The sequence below is a fragment of the Diabrotica virgifera genome, chromosome 10, assembly GCF_917563875.1.
Source record: "Diabrotica virgifera virgifera chromosome 10, PGI_DIABVI_V3a".
NCBI classification, from domain to species: domain Eukaryota; kingdom Metazoa; phylum Arthropoda; class Insecta; order Coleoptera; family Chrysomelidae; genus Diabrotica; species Diabrotica virgifera.
In genome coordinates, this window is record NC_065452.1 from 77,022,773 (window position 1) to 77,036,816 (window position 14,044).

Here is a 14,044-nt window from a genome sequence, read left to right on the forward strand (position 1 = left end):
ATTGTACGGAAACTATTTTGCAAAAACAAATCCTTGACATGTGATCACGCTCTGCCTGCGTGGGGGGTTTCGCCTATAAATATAGAACCAAACAAGCATACAACACAGTCGACATCTGAAAGTCTTACAGTAAGTCATAAGCTCGCAGTGCAGTGAAAATAGTGAAGCAAGGTAAGCTATTTGTGTTGTTTATTTTTTAAATATGTATTTCTGAATGTATTGTGTACCTGTTTTCATTGTTAAATATTTTTATGTATTTATTATATTCTTTTTCATGGTTCAAAACATTTTCCCAACCGCTATTTTTTATAAGCATTGTTTTCTCCTTTTCGTATTTTGATTTCACGTTCCTCTCTTTTCATATTCTGATTTCATTCAGTATTTTATTTAAAAAATGTTTATTTTTACGACTTCATGTAGCGTCTAACATAATTCACAGCTTTTCTCTCTCCTCCTAATCGTTTAATTCATCTCCACATTTTCGTTGAAAAAAGAGAGAAAAATAGAAAGTTTTCATATTGTTGCAGATGGATCTAACCAAAATAGACAAATTCTCGCTTATTGCAGAGAGAAAGCCTGTCCAAAATTTGAGGGACCTACCTGTCGACACTCCATTTATAATTTACTCAGCGAAAATAGTAAAAAGCAAGTTTGGGGAGGTTGTATTGCTTGAACTAGAAGAAAGCGTGGTTTTCCTACCGGACAGAGTGACAGAAGACTATAAGCCATTTGTACAAGAATTTTCTAGCCAAAAATATTCCCTAGTCTACAAACGTGCCATCAATATTGGAAAGCAACATCCTGCATCATCTTTTGAAGTTATTGAAAAGTAGAAGCAGTACGCCATCCGGACAACAGTCTAGCTTTAGAGGTATGTACTCTTCCTTCTCTTGTGCTAAATATTTTTGCCAATTATTTTCCAATTCCGTTTTGTAATTTATTTCATGCTATCTTGCAAAATAGTTTATTTTCCCATTCTCTTTTTGTCAATTATCTTCTCTCATCTCAGACAGATCTTGTCAATTTATTTATTTTTCCATTCTATTTTTGACAATTATTATTTTTCATTTCAATTTTGTCATGTATTTTGTTCTCTTTTGCTAATTATTTTTGCGAAATATGTGTGCTATTAATTTTATTCTTACAATTCTGTTATGTTATATAGATTATTCTTCAATTATCTTCTTCTATTCAATTTTTGTCAAGTATTTTATTCTGTGCTAGCAATTATTTCATGTTGAATGCATTAGACTAAAACAAATGTTATTGTAGGTACATCCGCTGTAAACTAACCTCAGCAAAAACTTCAAGCTAGCAACAATCATCTGGAACAACATCATAGCATCTCTCTGAACCAACTTCAAGCTAGCAACAATTATCTGGAACAACATCATAGCATCTCTCTGAATCAACCTCAAGCTAGTAACAAAAATTGGTGAGTTTTCATTATTAAACTTTATTCAATAATTATGGGAGACATTGGTGATCTTAGTGACGACATTATACAAAATTTAATTAAAGCGAGAGACATTCTTTTTCAAAATTATACACCGCGAGAAGCAAATATTTGGCTAAAACATATTAAGAGGCATTTAACATTGTTTAATAAAGCTATTCGGTATGGCGATTTGGATGTACCAAAATTACGACAATTGCAAACAAACGTTGGACACTTAAAAACAATTAAAGTGGAAATTCAAAATTTTTCTCATCACGTGGGTGCTGGCATTAATAAACGCAGCAAAGTTAAATGGGAGGAGGTAACTTCATCATTTGCAAGTCGGGTTAGAACGGGAATAATTATTAATCTGGCTCATAAGGACGTAATGCAATTTTTCGGTGATTGTTTTAAACTTTTTAAAATTAGAATTAAAAATATTTTAAAAAAATTTAATGTAATAAAATGTAATACCGCATTTTGTGGAAAGTTTATAAGAAAAGCAAATCAGGGGGAAAATAGCGAATTTAAATATTTTAACACAAAAAATGAAATCATAGACGCAGGAACAGACTTGATGTTGTGGTTCCACTCTAACGTAATTGATAAAATTATGGCGAAACTATCAGAGTTTGAGGAAAAGGGTTCAGGGTGGGCTTTTGAAAAAATAATATCGTTGGAGGTTAATATTAACAAAAATGAAATCGGGAATGGGGCTTCATCCTTCATTAAGCTACCGGATCAAATCAGAAATAAAAACGCGTGTATCAATGTAAAAAACAATGATGAGGCATGCTTTTTTTGGAGTATAGTGTCATTGCTGTATCCCTCCAAAGCAAATTCTGATCGGACTAGTCATATCCACATTACACAACAGTCTTAAATGTTGATGGTTTGGAAACACCAATGACTATTGGAGGCATTTCGAAATTTGAGAAACAAAATGACATCTCTGTAAACGTTTATGGGCTGGAAATGAATGTCGCTAAAGAAAAAACATTTTACGTAACAATACCGTTAAGGTTGTGTAAAATTAAATTAAGTAGACATGTAAATTTGCTGATGGTACAAGATAAATATTTTCCAAAATTAAATGATTATGAGGCACCTATTGAGGATGATGAAATTGTAGATATCAAATACCATTATTGCATGATAAAGAATCTGTCTCGGCTTTTATCCAGTCAAACAAGCAACCATAAACATAAAATATTTGTATGCGATAGATGTCTAAATTATTTTAGCAGTTTTGACAGACTAAATGATCATGCAAAATATTGTGAGAGAATCAACGACTGCAAAGTTTCATTTCCACCATATCAACATGTTGAATTTAAAAATCATGTGTATAAGCAGACAACGCCTTTTGTTGTCTATGCAGACTTTGAAGCAATGCTACAAAAAATTAAAAATGGACCGCTTAAAAGTAAAACAATTAAACATCAGGAGCATAAAGCCTTTAGCGCTGGGTATTATGTCAAATGTTCTTATGATGAATCATTATCTTTTTATCGAAGCTACGCAGGTACGGACTGTCTAGACTGGTACGCGAAGGAAATGTCTGATTTGGCAATGTTTGTGAATGGAAAGATAAAGCATATTGAGCCCATGAATATTAAACCAAACACTAATGGAGCAACTGATGGTCATATTTGCGAAAAGCCATTTTTAGAAGAAGATGTGGTTGTTAAAGATCATTTCCACTTTACAGGAGCTTTTCGAGGATTTGCACACCAAGTGTGTAATCTTAATTTTAGAAAACAGTTTGTTGTTCCGATTTTTTTTCATAATCTCAGCGGTTACGACTCGCATTTCATGATAAGACAATTGGCGAAAAAAGGAAGTATCAGCCTACTCCCAATAAACAAGGAAAGATATATTTCCTTTACTCTGAATGATACCGAATCCAAAGTTAGGTTGAGGTTTGTTGATTCATTGAGATTTTTGAATTCCTCACTAGATAAACTGGCAACCACATTAAATACAGAAGATTTAAGGTACTTGGCTCGAGAATTTCCAAATGCTACCGCAGAACAAATAGAGTTATTGAGAAGAAAAGGCGTATTCCCATATGAATACATTGATTCTATGGATAGGTTAAAGGAAACACACCTCCCATCTATTGATAAATTTTATAGTTCGCTAACAGATGAAAACATCTCTAAAGATATGTACCACCATGCGCAAAACGTTTGGCAATCATTTGATATTAAAAATATTTTGGAATATAGCTTGTTATACATGAAGACTGATATAATGTTGTTAACTTGCATCTTTGAAAATTTCCGACAAAAATGCCGAGGTACATACGGTCTTGATCCTGCCTGGTACTACACTATGCCAGGTTTTTCGTGGGATGCCATGCTTAAATATACAGGTTGCAAATTGGAGTTGCTGCAGGATATCGATAAAATCATGTTTATCCAAAAATCTATTCGAGGTGGAATTAGCCAAGTGAGTAATCGATACTCGGAGGCTAATAACAAATATATGCCATCTTACGACTCCTCAAAGCCCAGCAAGTATGTGGTGTATTTAGATGTCAATAATCTTTACGGTTGGGCAATGTCCCAGTGTTTACCATATGCAAAGTTTGAGTTGGTGGACACTAACATTGATGTTCTTAGTATTCCTGACGATGGTGATACAGGGTACATACTACAAGTTGACCTGGAGTACCCAGAACACTTGCATGATTTACACAAAGATTTTCCATTTTGTTGCGAACATCAAGTTCCATCAGGGTCAAAGTTTAAAAAACTTATGACTACGCTCCATAATAAAACGGAGTACACTTTGCATTACCGTAACCTCAAACAAGCTCTCAATGCAGGGCTGAAACTAACAAAAATTCATAAAGTTTTGAAATTCCAACAAAGCGCCTGGCTCAAACCATATATCGATCTTAATACAAAATTACGAACTGCAGCAACAACGGCATTTGAGAAAGAGTTATACAAATTAGCTAACAATGCTATATTCGGTAAAACAATGGAGAACATACGCAAACACCGCATAGTAAAGCTTGTTTCTAAGTGGGAGGGGAGATATGGAGCCAAAAATTTAATTTCCAGCCCTCGATTTCACAACAGAACAATTTTTGATGAAAATCTAATGACAATCGAGCTAAATAAAACATATCTAACATTCAACAAACCATTGTATATTGGAATGTCTATTCTAGACATATCTAAAGTCTGCATGTATGATTTTCATTATAATTTCATGTTACCAACTGTTGGAATTGAAAATTTAAAACTGATGTATGGGGATACAGATAGTTTTGTCTATGATGTAACATGTGACGACGTTTACAGGGATGTCATTCAAACAAATCTATCTAAATTCGACACATCGGACTATGCCGAGGATAACCCCTATAACATGCCACAAGTCAATAAAAAAGTGCTTGGTTTAATGAAGGATGAGGCTAATGGGCGCATCATTACTCATTTTGTAGGACTTAGATCGAAAATGTACCCGTTTAAACTGCAATACACAAACGAGGAGCGGCAGACCTTGTGGCAAAAATACAAAAATACCATGGATGATGCCACTATTGAAAAGATTGTAAATAACTTGGGCGTTACGAAAAAATCTAAAGGGTTTAAGTATTCGGTTGTAAAAAATACCATCACATTTGAGGATTACGTGGAGTGCCTAAAAGAATTTACCACAAAAAGCGTTACACAATCAACATTTCGTTCCTACGCACACAACATGTTTACAATCACGCAAGAAAAAATAGCACTTAATCCTTATGATGACAAGCGATGTTTGCAAAAAGACTCATATGATACGTTACCGTGGGGTCACTATGCCACTACAATGATTGAATAAACTGATAATAAATGGAAAACTTGCTTATTATCTGTATATAATTTTTGCATATTGTTCAATTTTTATCACTTGTATACTTTATATAATAAAACTTTATATAATACTTTATATAATAAAATTTATGTAATAAAACTTTGTACACATATATTTTGGTTTTATTTAATAGAAATAAAAGACAACATATTTAATAATACCATTTATTTTTTACATACAATCTGTTAAATCATTTACAAGTCTAATTTTATAATAAAATACATATTCTCTTAAAGCTAAACTTAACAAAGTATTTGGACAAATAGCGCAATATGCGTTAAAGGCTTCAACTGGTCCATACAAAGAGTCTTTGACACACAAATTTTTCTTAATGAAAGTTGAAATGTTTATATAGTATTCGCGAAATTGTAAACTCTTCAACAACATCACTTTATGGGACATCACGCTCTGGTCTGCTTCTAGAATTTGATTAACCTCTCCTTCCCATAAATAATATTCGACTCCAAATTTCTCAATGGATACTAACTTTACATTCTCCATCACCAATTGTCTTAGTGTGCAGAAATCAACGCACTTAAATTCGATTGGATCATACTCATCGGCAAAAGTAGGCAGGTCTGCTTGGAAAAAATCAACCAGTCTTTCTTTAAGCCATTCAATTATGGTTGCCCACTCGTTTGTGTGTAAACTGATTTTGTTACAAGTACCATGACGACACAGCATGATGGATGGTGAAAAATCTCGGGCTGGAGATAATCAAATTTTGATGTTGAAAGAGCTCATTGGATAGGTAGATTCTAATAAATAATATGGCTCATTTGTGGCAGCTTCTTCAAATTTTGCCAATACTCGATCTAATTCGGCGTCAGGACTGGGTGGCTGACTGTCATCATCATCATCATCATATTCTACGCTAAATGATTGACTGATGTAGCCGCTATCTTGAGAACACATGGTGTTGTAACTGAATACGCCGCTGTCTTGAGAACTCATCGGGTCTGTTGGAACTACGTATGCCGGTTCGTTGGTGAGAGAATTTATACTGTTCCCTTCCCCAACTCTTGCGGGCAATCCTTTTTCAAAAAATGTATTGCTACGCGGCGGATTAAAAGGTAGATCCTTAAACTACATCTGAACTATTGATCCAACTGTTGTGTTTGCTATCCAGTCCTAACCATTTAACATACATCTTGGTGCCCTTTCGTCTAAGTACTTTTTCAACCAAGTAAATGTCGGCATTTTTCGTTTTCTGCAATTCTTCTTCGTAAAACCCACCGCTAATCGGCGCACCTTGCATGTCTTCTAGCAAATACGTTATGGGATTTGTTATCTTCACTTGTACAATTTTAAATAATTCTGTAGTCCAATTGGGTGTGTAGGCCTTTTCAAAGAAATGTTTTGCCTTTGATACACGTACAATGTCGCCAACTTTAAATTTTCGCGGGCCGGCAATCTTTAAGTGACTATAACTTTTGTGTAAAATGGCTTTTTCGTTGGATTTGTTGACGTGAGATGGTTTGTATCCTGTTTTACTGTGCTTCGTATTGTTGTATTCCTCGGTGATTATCGGTAGGACATCCAGCCATTTGTATGATCCATGTAAACTGAAATACTTGTACAACTTTGCTTTCAACGTTCTAATTACTCTTTCACAAATGGCAGCCTTTTTAATCGTGTAGGTGCTGTAATGATTAATGTTGTGTTTTTCATTAAATTTTGAAATTTTTTGTTGTAAAATTCGGTTCCCTGATCAGATTGTAGATTTTTCGGAAGTCGTCGAGTATGGGTGAGAATGTCCGAAAATGCCCGAGTAATTTCCTCACCTGTTTTGGTCTTTAGAGGGCGTGTCCAAACAAACTTTGAAAAACAGTCAATTACAACTAGTATTAATTTGTAATTTTTATTTTGATATGAATAAGGACGCATTTCAGCCAAATCCATTTGCCACAAGTCATCGAGTCCTTTGATTATTGTTCGTCGACGAGGATAGTTCCTTCGTGCTGGTTTATGCAATTCGTTCACCACCTGTTCTTTAGACATTCTTATATACGACTTTCAATTGCCTTTAGGCGAGTATCTATATTCATCGAATGAATGTTGTCTACTACACCCTGTAATGCCGCGTTCATTTCTTTTATCGTCTTCTCCATCCGGTCTACTTTCAACGAATTTTTTGCAACTTTATCTGCAGCCATGCTAACGTTTTTATCTATATCATCCGAATTGTTGATGATGTCTTGTTTAATTGTAGCAAGAGTACCATTAATTTCGTTTATTTTAATTTGCATCGAAGCGGCATGTGTCTGTAGAATGGGAATTGTAGTTTTATGAAGCTCTTTTCTTACTTCATTAAGGCCGATGGCTAAATCCTGTATATCATTATTTTTTTGCTGCAACAACTTATTTACATTATTCTCCGTATCCTTTTTTACTGTATTCAAATCATATTTGATTATTTTTTGCAACATTTGCTCGAGAAGTGGGACTGTGGTTTTATGAAGCTCTTTTCTTACTTCATTAAGGCCGATGGCTAAATCCTGTATATCATTAGTTTTTTGCTGCAATATCACACCATGTGTTTGAATTAATGGTAGGTGTACGTTACGCAACTCCATTATTTGAGCATCAACGTATTTTTTCGTTGCAGCATCACCATTTTCCGATGGATCCTTTACATTGCAAATTTTTACATGTTCGGCATTAATATTTCCGTCAGAAGTATGTGGAAATGTAACTCGCGTCACCTTTTGAGTGCTACCACTACCACCACGAGAATGATGACCGAATTTGTCGACGCTCATAATGGAAATGATGCTGTCATTCCCAGTTACTCTATTATATTAGCTTCTTTTAGTTCATTGATGATAGCCACGATTTCGTTATCGTGAGATGTGTTGCCGGCATCTTTCGAAGCCACCAAGAGTTTCAGCCGATCAACTAACTCATTGACGTCATCCCAATAAATATACTCTAAGGGTGCAGCGTTGCATGTTAAACGAGAGTCATCCAACCCCGTTCCTGTGACCGTAGATGAAGATGCTGACCGAACTGTTTTTTGCGTTCTGTGTTCGAGTTCTTTTTGTGATCGAGTTGCATGCTTTTTCATTGCTGTATCAGGTGGCTTGAATAGAGGTTTAATAATAGCATGGTATTTTTCTCCGCTGGAACCTTTAAGACGTCCTAAGGTGTCCAAATGAATCTCTGTGTTAATCAACAGTGTTTTATACTTTTCTAAATCCTCATCATTATACTGTTCTGGGTTTGGGTTGGCATAAAATAACAGGTGATATAGGCCTGGCGTACCACCTAACCTACGTTCTTCAAAATCACGTTCTCGAATTATTACTATGTCTCCATTGTTTTTGTCAAAGTTTATTCGACGTTTTCCCAATATCCAGCCACCAATAGTATCGTAAAATGGACCATAGTTTCTATCGATTTTATCGGCTTTTATCAAATATTCTTTTATGTACTTGTGACTTATTGGAGGATATCGGTCGATAAATTCTTCTGTGCCATCCATCGGAATCTCGTTAGAACCGGAGATTGACTCTTGAATAATGTTTTCATCAGGTGTCGCTACATCGGGTGCATCAAGAAATACATCCTCCTCATCCTCATCCTTTTTCACCTCTTCTTTTTTAACTTGTCTAAACTTGTTATCGATAGCATGATGTAACGTTTTTGATGATTGAGCAATATCCTTGAGAGGCTTCGAGATTGGTTTAAAAAGTTTATTTAGTGACTCATCTCGTTCTGTCTTGCCTAATTTCAATGCCAAATATTTCTTGCGAATTGCTCTAGCCAACTCAGCGACTTTCTTCTTGCGCATGGCAATGGCAACCTTATCATCTGACATTTTGTTGACGACTAAACGATTAGCTTACAATTTTATATATTTATCAAATCCTTTGCGGTATCGACCATTGTTGAGGGCAAAATCTTTCATAATTACCAGCGTGCCACACCTGTCACGCCAACATTCTGAACACATTTTTTTTAATTCATCAAATGACATGTCTGGTGATACGTGTTCATCAAATATATGTTTTAAATTTATCTCGTCTTGCTTGAATAATACAATCATGTTACAATTGTCTCTTATTAGCTGCTTCGGTATTTTTGAATATGTTTGACATAAATAAGCGGCATCGATATCTTTATGTCTACACATGGAATAATACTCGCGAATCTTCTGCTGTCCATCACATGCAACATCGTCAAATAAAAACACAGAGTGTGGTTGAGCTTCGTCTGGACCGATAATTTCTTCATTGTCTTTGAATGGAAAATACCCAACACCTTTAACTTGCGCTATTACATCTTGCAGTAGTTGGTATTTCGGTTGAAAGAGGGATTTCGAATAAACATAGACATTTTTGAACTTGGCGCCATTTGGATTAAATAAAAGTGATAGCATGACATTCGTTTTTCCGCATCCACTTGGACCACAAATAATGGCTCTGAATGAGTTTGGTAGCAATTTACCATGTTTACTGGTTGTCACTTTCTGGACAATGTCCAGATTATCAATTGGCAGCGTCTGCTCTTGTTGAACGACCTTCATCGTGTGGCAAGTGTAGTAAATAAGTACGGTAATATATTATAGATGTCGCCACTTGTATGGCATCAGTCCAATGTTGGTTGTCAAAGGAGAAGGTCTCTTGAACACTCTAATTAATAAACTACCGTTTGAGCTTCATATTCCTGGTGGTTATCAGTATTGTGGACCTGGAACAAAACTAAAAAAACGTCTTGCACGCGGAGATCCAGGAATTAATCCATTAGACGCAGCTTGTAAACAGCACGATATCGCTTATTCGCATCATACATCTCTCGAAGAACGTCACAAGGCTGATAAAGAATTGGAAGATAGGGCTTGGGACCGATTTAAGTCTAAGGACGCTAGCTTTGGTGAAAAAAGTGCTGCTTTACTTGTAACTGGTGGAATGAAAACAAAAAGAAAGTTGGGAATGGGATGCCCTCATCGTCGTGGAAGAAAGGGACGTTATTCTTTCAATCGAGATGTTGTCTCAAAAATCGCAAAGTCCATGAAGAGAGGAGCATCGTTACAAGATACTGCTTTGACGGCTGTACGAATAGCAAAATCGGTAATTAAAAGACTTGGCGGTCGCAAAGAAATTGATGTTCCACGAGTATTGCCACTAAAATCTGGAGGTTTCCTGCCCCTCATACCTCTATTTACAGGTCTTTCTGCTTTGGGGGCTATAGCCGGCGGTGCAGCAGGGGTGGCGAAGACTGTGGTTGACGCAAAGAATGCCCAAAAGAAATTGGATGAAGACATACGTCATAACAAGGCGATGGAACACATCGGCTCAGGTCTGTACCTGCGTAAGAAACCCAGAGGCGGATTCGGCTTGTATATGAAAAAAAACTTCCAATAAAGCTACCCAATCGTCCGCTGTACGACTTGGATATTGCACATTACGCAAAAATGCTTAAAATACCGCATTTTCGAGGAGTTTTCATGAATGACACTCTGCCTAGAGACGGCCCTCGACAACGAGAATGTGCAATAGTTAACTTGGATGTGTCAACACATAACGGAACACATTGGGTAGCATATAGAAAGATAAACGACGACGTAGAGTATTTCGATTCATTTGGTAATCTGAAGCCGACCAAAGAACTTGTGAAATATCTGGGTGCACGTGCCAGAATTTTCTACAATAATCACCAGTATCAGAGGTTCAATCAAATCATTTGTGGACATTTATGCCTAAAGTTTTTATATAATGGAGCATATTAAAGGCATGGAACTGCTTATGAATCATATGTTTCACAAAAAACGTTTTGAAGAATTCAGTAAAGAAGAACTACAATTAATACCGCTAGATTATATTATACGAACTGTAGAACCTCTAGAATTGTTATATATATATATATATATATATATATATATATATATATATATATATATATATATATGGCATAAATTGCCGGGAGAATATCGAGGAGAATGGAACTTGCAGATACTACTTCCGTGCTTCGTACATTACAACAGGCCAGATTGGAGGACTCACTGGGATGGGCCAGCCGATTCTCAAGCATCTTGCCATTTATGTAAACTTGCTTTGGAACAAATAAAAAATATGCGAACATAAAATTGATTTTTATTCAACTATATATAACCTATTAATTCTTTGACTTCAATCAGTCATCATGTCGCAGTTGTTGAGAGTAGTTAGTACCAATTATACATTTTCATTTCAACCTTCCACACCAATCGTGTTGGACCCGAACAAAGATTATGAAATAGCTCTTCGTGCCTTTCATTCCTACAACAGTATACCAAACATTGAAAATAACAAGTTTTATTACTACAATGACAAAAACCAATTGACAAAATTTGATTTTCCTGATGGATGTTATGAAATTGCCGATATTGAAGAATACATACAAAAGAAACTGGGTGTTGACAATGAGCTTAGACCAGAAACAATATTTAGTCTAAAACCTAACCACAACACGTTGCAGTGTCAGATATTTAGCAAATATAAGATTTCGTTTAAGCAACCAGATAGTCTTGGTACAGTATTGGGATTTTCTCCGACAATACTCAATCCTGGACGGACACATTCTTCAAATCAACCTGTTAGGATTATTAATGTATCTAGCATACGCTTTGATTGCAACATTAGTACCGGAGCCTTCGACGGTAACAGACCTGGTCACACGATCTACGAATTTGTCATACAATCGAATCCTGGGTACGCAATTGACGAAACCCCTCACAATTTGTTGTATTTACCCGTTGTGCCACAGCGTGAACTTACCAACATCACAGTCTTGGCTCTCGATCAAGAAGGACGACCTGTCAACTTTAGAGGAGAAGAGAGCACATTGGTGTTGGAACTTAGATCACGAGGGAAATGGGATTAGTAATAAGACCATCTACTGCTCAAAGAACATCATTAGTTGTGCAGCAGTCTAAGCGGCAACATCTTACGTTCGCAAACAAATTGTTTTTACAATCACTTGGTTTTAAACTAAAAAAATGACAACAATGTATGGAAAACGAGCACGTTCAGACAGCGTAGTAAGGCCTCCAATATTTGATATTTATCGTAAGCCAATATTTGATGAATCAATTCGAAAGGCTGAATATCGAACTTATGCACCATTCATCAAATCATTCAACTGCAATGATATTGTTGAATTTAGCATTAATCAAGTTGACTCGTTTTTTGCCATGAGCGAAACCCTGTTATGCATTAAAGGATCACTCGAAATAACTGGAAATGGCGATGTCAAACTAGCAAATAATGTGGGTGCCTTCCTTTTCGATTCGTGTACGTACAGCGAAAGCGCAAGGGAGATGGAAACAGTGCGGGATCCTGGCATCGTAAGTACTGTACGTGCCATGACATGTTATACTCAAGAAGATTCTAATTATATGGTTATGGCTGGATGGAATTACCCTAAGGATCCAATTCTAAACGCTGCAGATAATTCATTCAGCATACAGATGTCTCTTAAGCATATTTTCAATATTTTTAATGATTATCCATTGATTACGTGTGGCCGTCAAACAATAAGACTAGTTCGAGCTCGAAATGACAACGATTGCATAGTTATTAAAGAAAAACAAAACGCTGACAAAACTCCAACTGTTACAACCGCCAAGATTAAAATTACCAACATTGAACTCAGAGTGAAGCACATATTTCCAAATGACGAAATTAAATTGGAACTCATGAAATACATTCAACAAGATCAACCTATAGTTATTCCATTTAGAAAGTGGGAATTGCACGAATTGCCTGCCATTACCAAAGGTGCTAGGCGTGAAGTTTGGGCTGTTAAAACTAGCACATCTGTTGAAAGACCACGTTATGTCATTGTTTTCTTTCAAACAGGCAAACGTAACACAATCACATCTGATCCCACATTATTTGACAATGTCAGCATCCAAAGTATTAGATTATCGTTAAATGGAGAATACTGGCCAAACGAGAGAATGCAGTTGGATTTTAGCAAAACTGACTACAACGAGGCTTATTTCAACTATACCGAATTTTACCCAAGCTACATACATTCCCAACAAAAACGACCTCTACTCGATTTCTTAGCTTTTAAGAATCGTGCATTGTTCGTCATCGATTGTTCGAAACAAGAAGAAAGCATGAAAGCATCCACCGTTGACGTAAAACTCGATATTGAAGCGAATAACGGTTTTCCCGACAACACCAAGGCCTATTGTATTATTATTCACGACTGTGTAATGGAGTACTTCCCTCTCACCGAAATTGTAAAAAGTCTAACTTAGACGCATGAGGTGTCAGTAGTACAGGAGCAGTCATCATGAGAGTAGCATTCGTAGATATTCACGGATTTGATGTGGATGGGTGGTTTGTTCCCAAAGAACTTACCATCGAAATAGGCTTTAAACGAAGTCATTACATCTTTTTGCCTCCGAAACCATTCAATGCGCTACGTAATGAGGATAAGAAGACTGCATCATACGTGGAGAAAAAACTGCTTGGTATTCGATATTCTGATGGAGATGTAGAATTGTTCAAACCAAATGAAATACTTGAAACCAAGTTGTTGTATGCCGCTGATTACATATATATCCGAGGAGAACAAAAAGCTAAATTTTTAAGCAAGAAATGTCACATTTTTGGAGTTTTTCCCCTTATTATTGATGTTTGCAAGTTTGATGGTACGCCTCTTGCTACTGGAAACGTTGGTCCTGCTACAAACCCCTGCCACGCTGTTGGACTATTTTCATGCACCGAAAGAAATGTG

General features: G+C 36.1%; 3 protein-coding genes across 3 annotated transcripts; all 3 read left to right on the plus strand.

Annotated features, from left to right (window-relative positions):
- Positions 1–780: 780 nt before the first annotated feature.
- LOC126878647 (uncharacterized) lies at positions 781–2,479 on the plus strand. The gene is made up of 2 exons (XM_050641479.1): positions 781–871; positions 1,273–2,479. The coding sequence occupies exon 2, from the start codon at positions 1,470–1,472 to the stop codon at positions 2,319–2,321; it is 852 nt and encodes a 283-aa protein (XP_050497436.1). The 5' UTR covers positions 781–871; positions 1,273–1,469; the 3' UTR covers positions 2,322–2,479.
- LOC126893076 (uncharacterized) lies at positions 2,345–5,278 on the plus strand. Its single transcript, XM_050663018.1, has one exon. It carries the CDS (start codon positions 2,345–2,347, stop codon positions 5,276–5,278), a length of 2,934 nt encoding a protein of 977 aa, XP_050518975.1.
- A 7,021-nt stretch (positions 5,279–12,299) lies between these two features.
- Positions 12,300–13,562, plus strand: LOC126893077 (uncharacterized). Its single transcript, XM_050663019.1, has one exon. It carries the CDS (start codon positions 12,300–12,302, stop codon positions 13,560–13,562), a length of 1,263 nt encoding a protein of 420 aa, XP_050518976.1.
- The last annotated feature ends 482 nt before the right edge of the window (positions 13,563–14,044 follow it).

What these genes read in the sequence shown, in the direction of transcription:
- LOC126878647 (XM_050641479.1), top strand. Translation starts at nt 1,470, where the DNA reads ATGGGAGACATTGGTGATCTTAGTGACGACATTATACAAAATTTAATT.
- LOC126893076 (XM_050663018.1), top strand. Translation starts at nt 2,345, where the DNA reads ATGACTATTGGAGGCATTTCGAAATTTGAGAAACAAAATGACATCTCT.
- LOC126893077 (XM_050663019.1), top strand. Translation starts at nt 12,300, where the DNA reads ATGTATGGAAAACGAGCACGTTCAGACAGCGTAGTAAGGCCTCCAATA.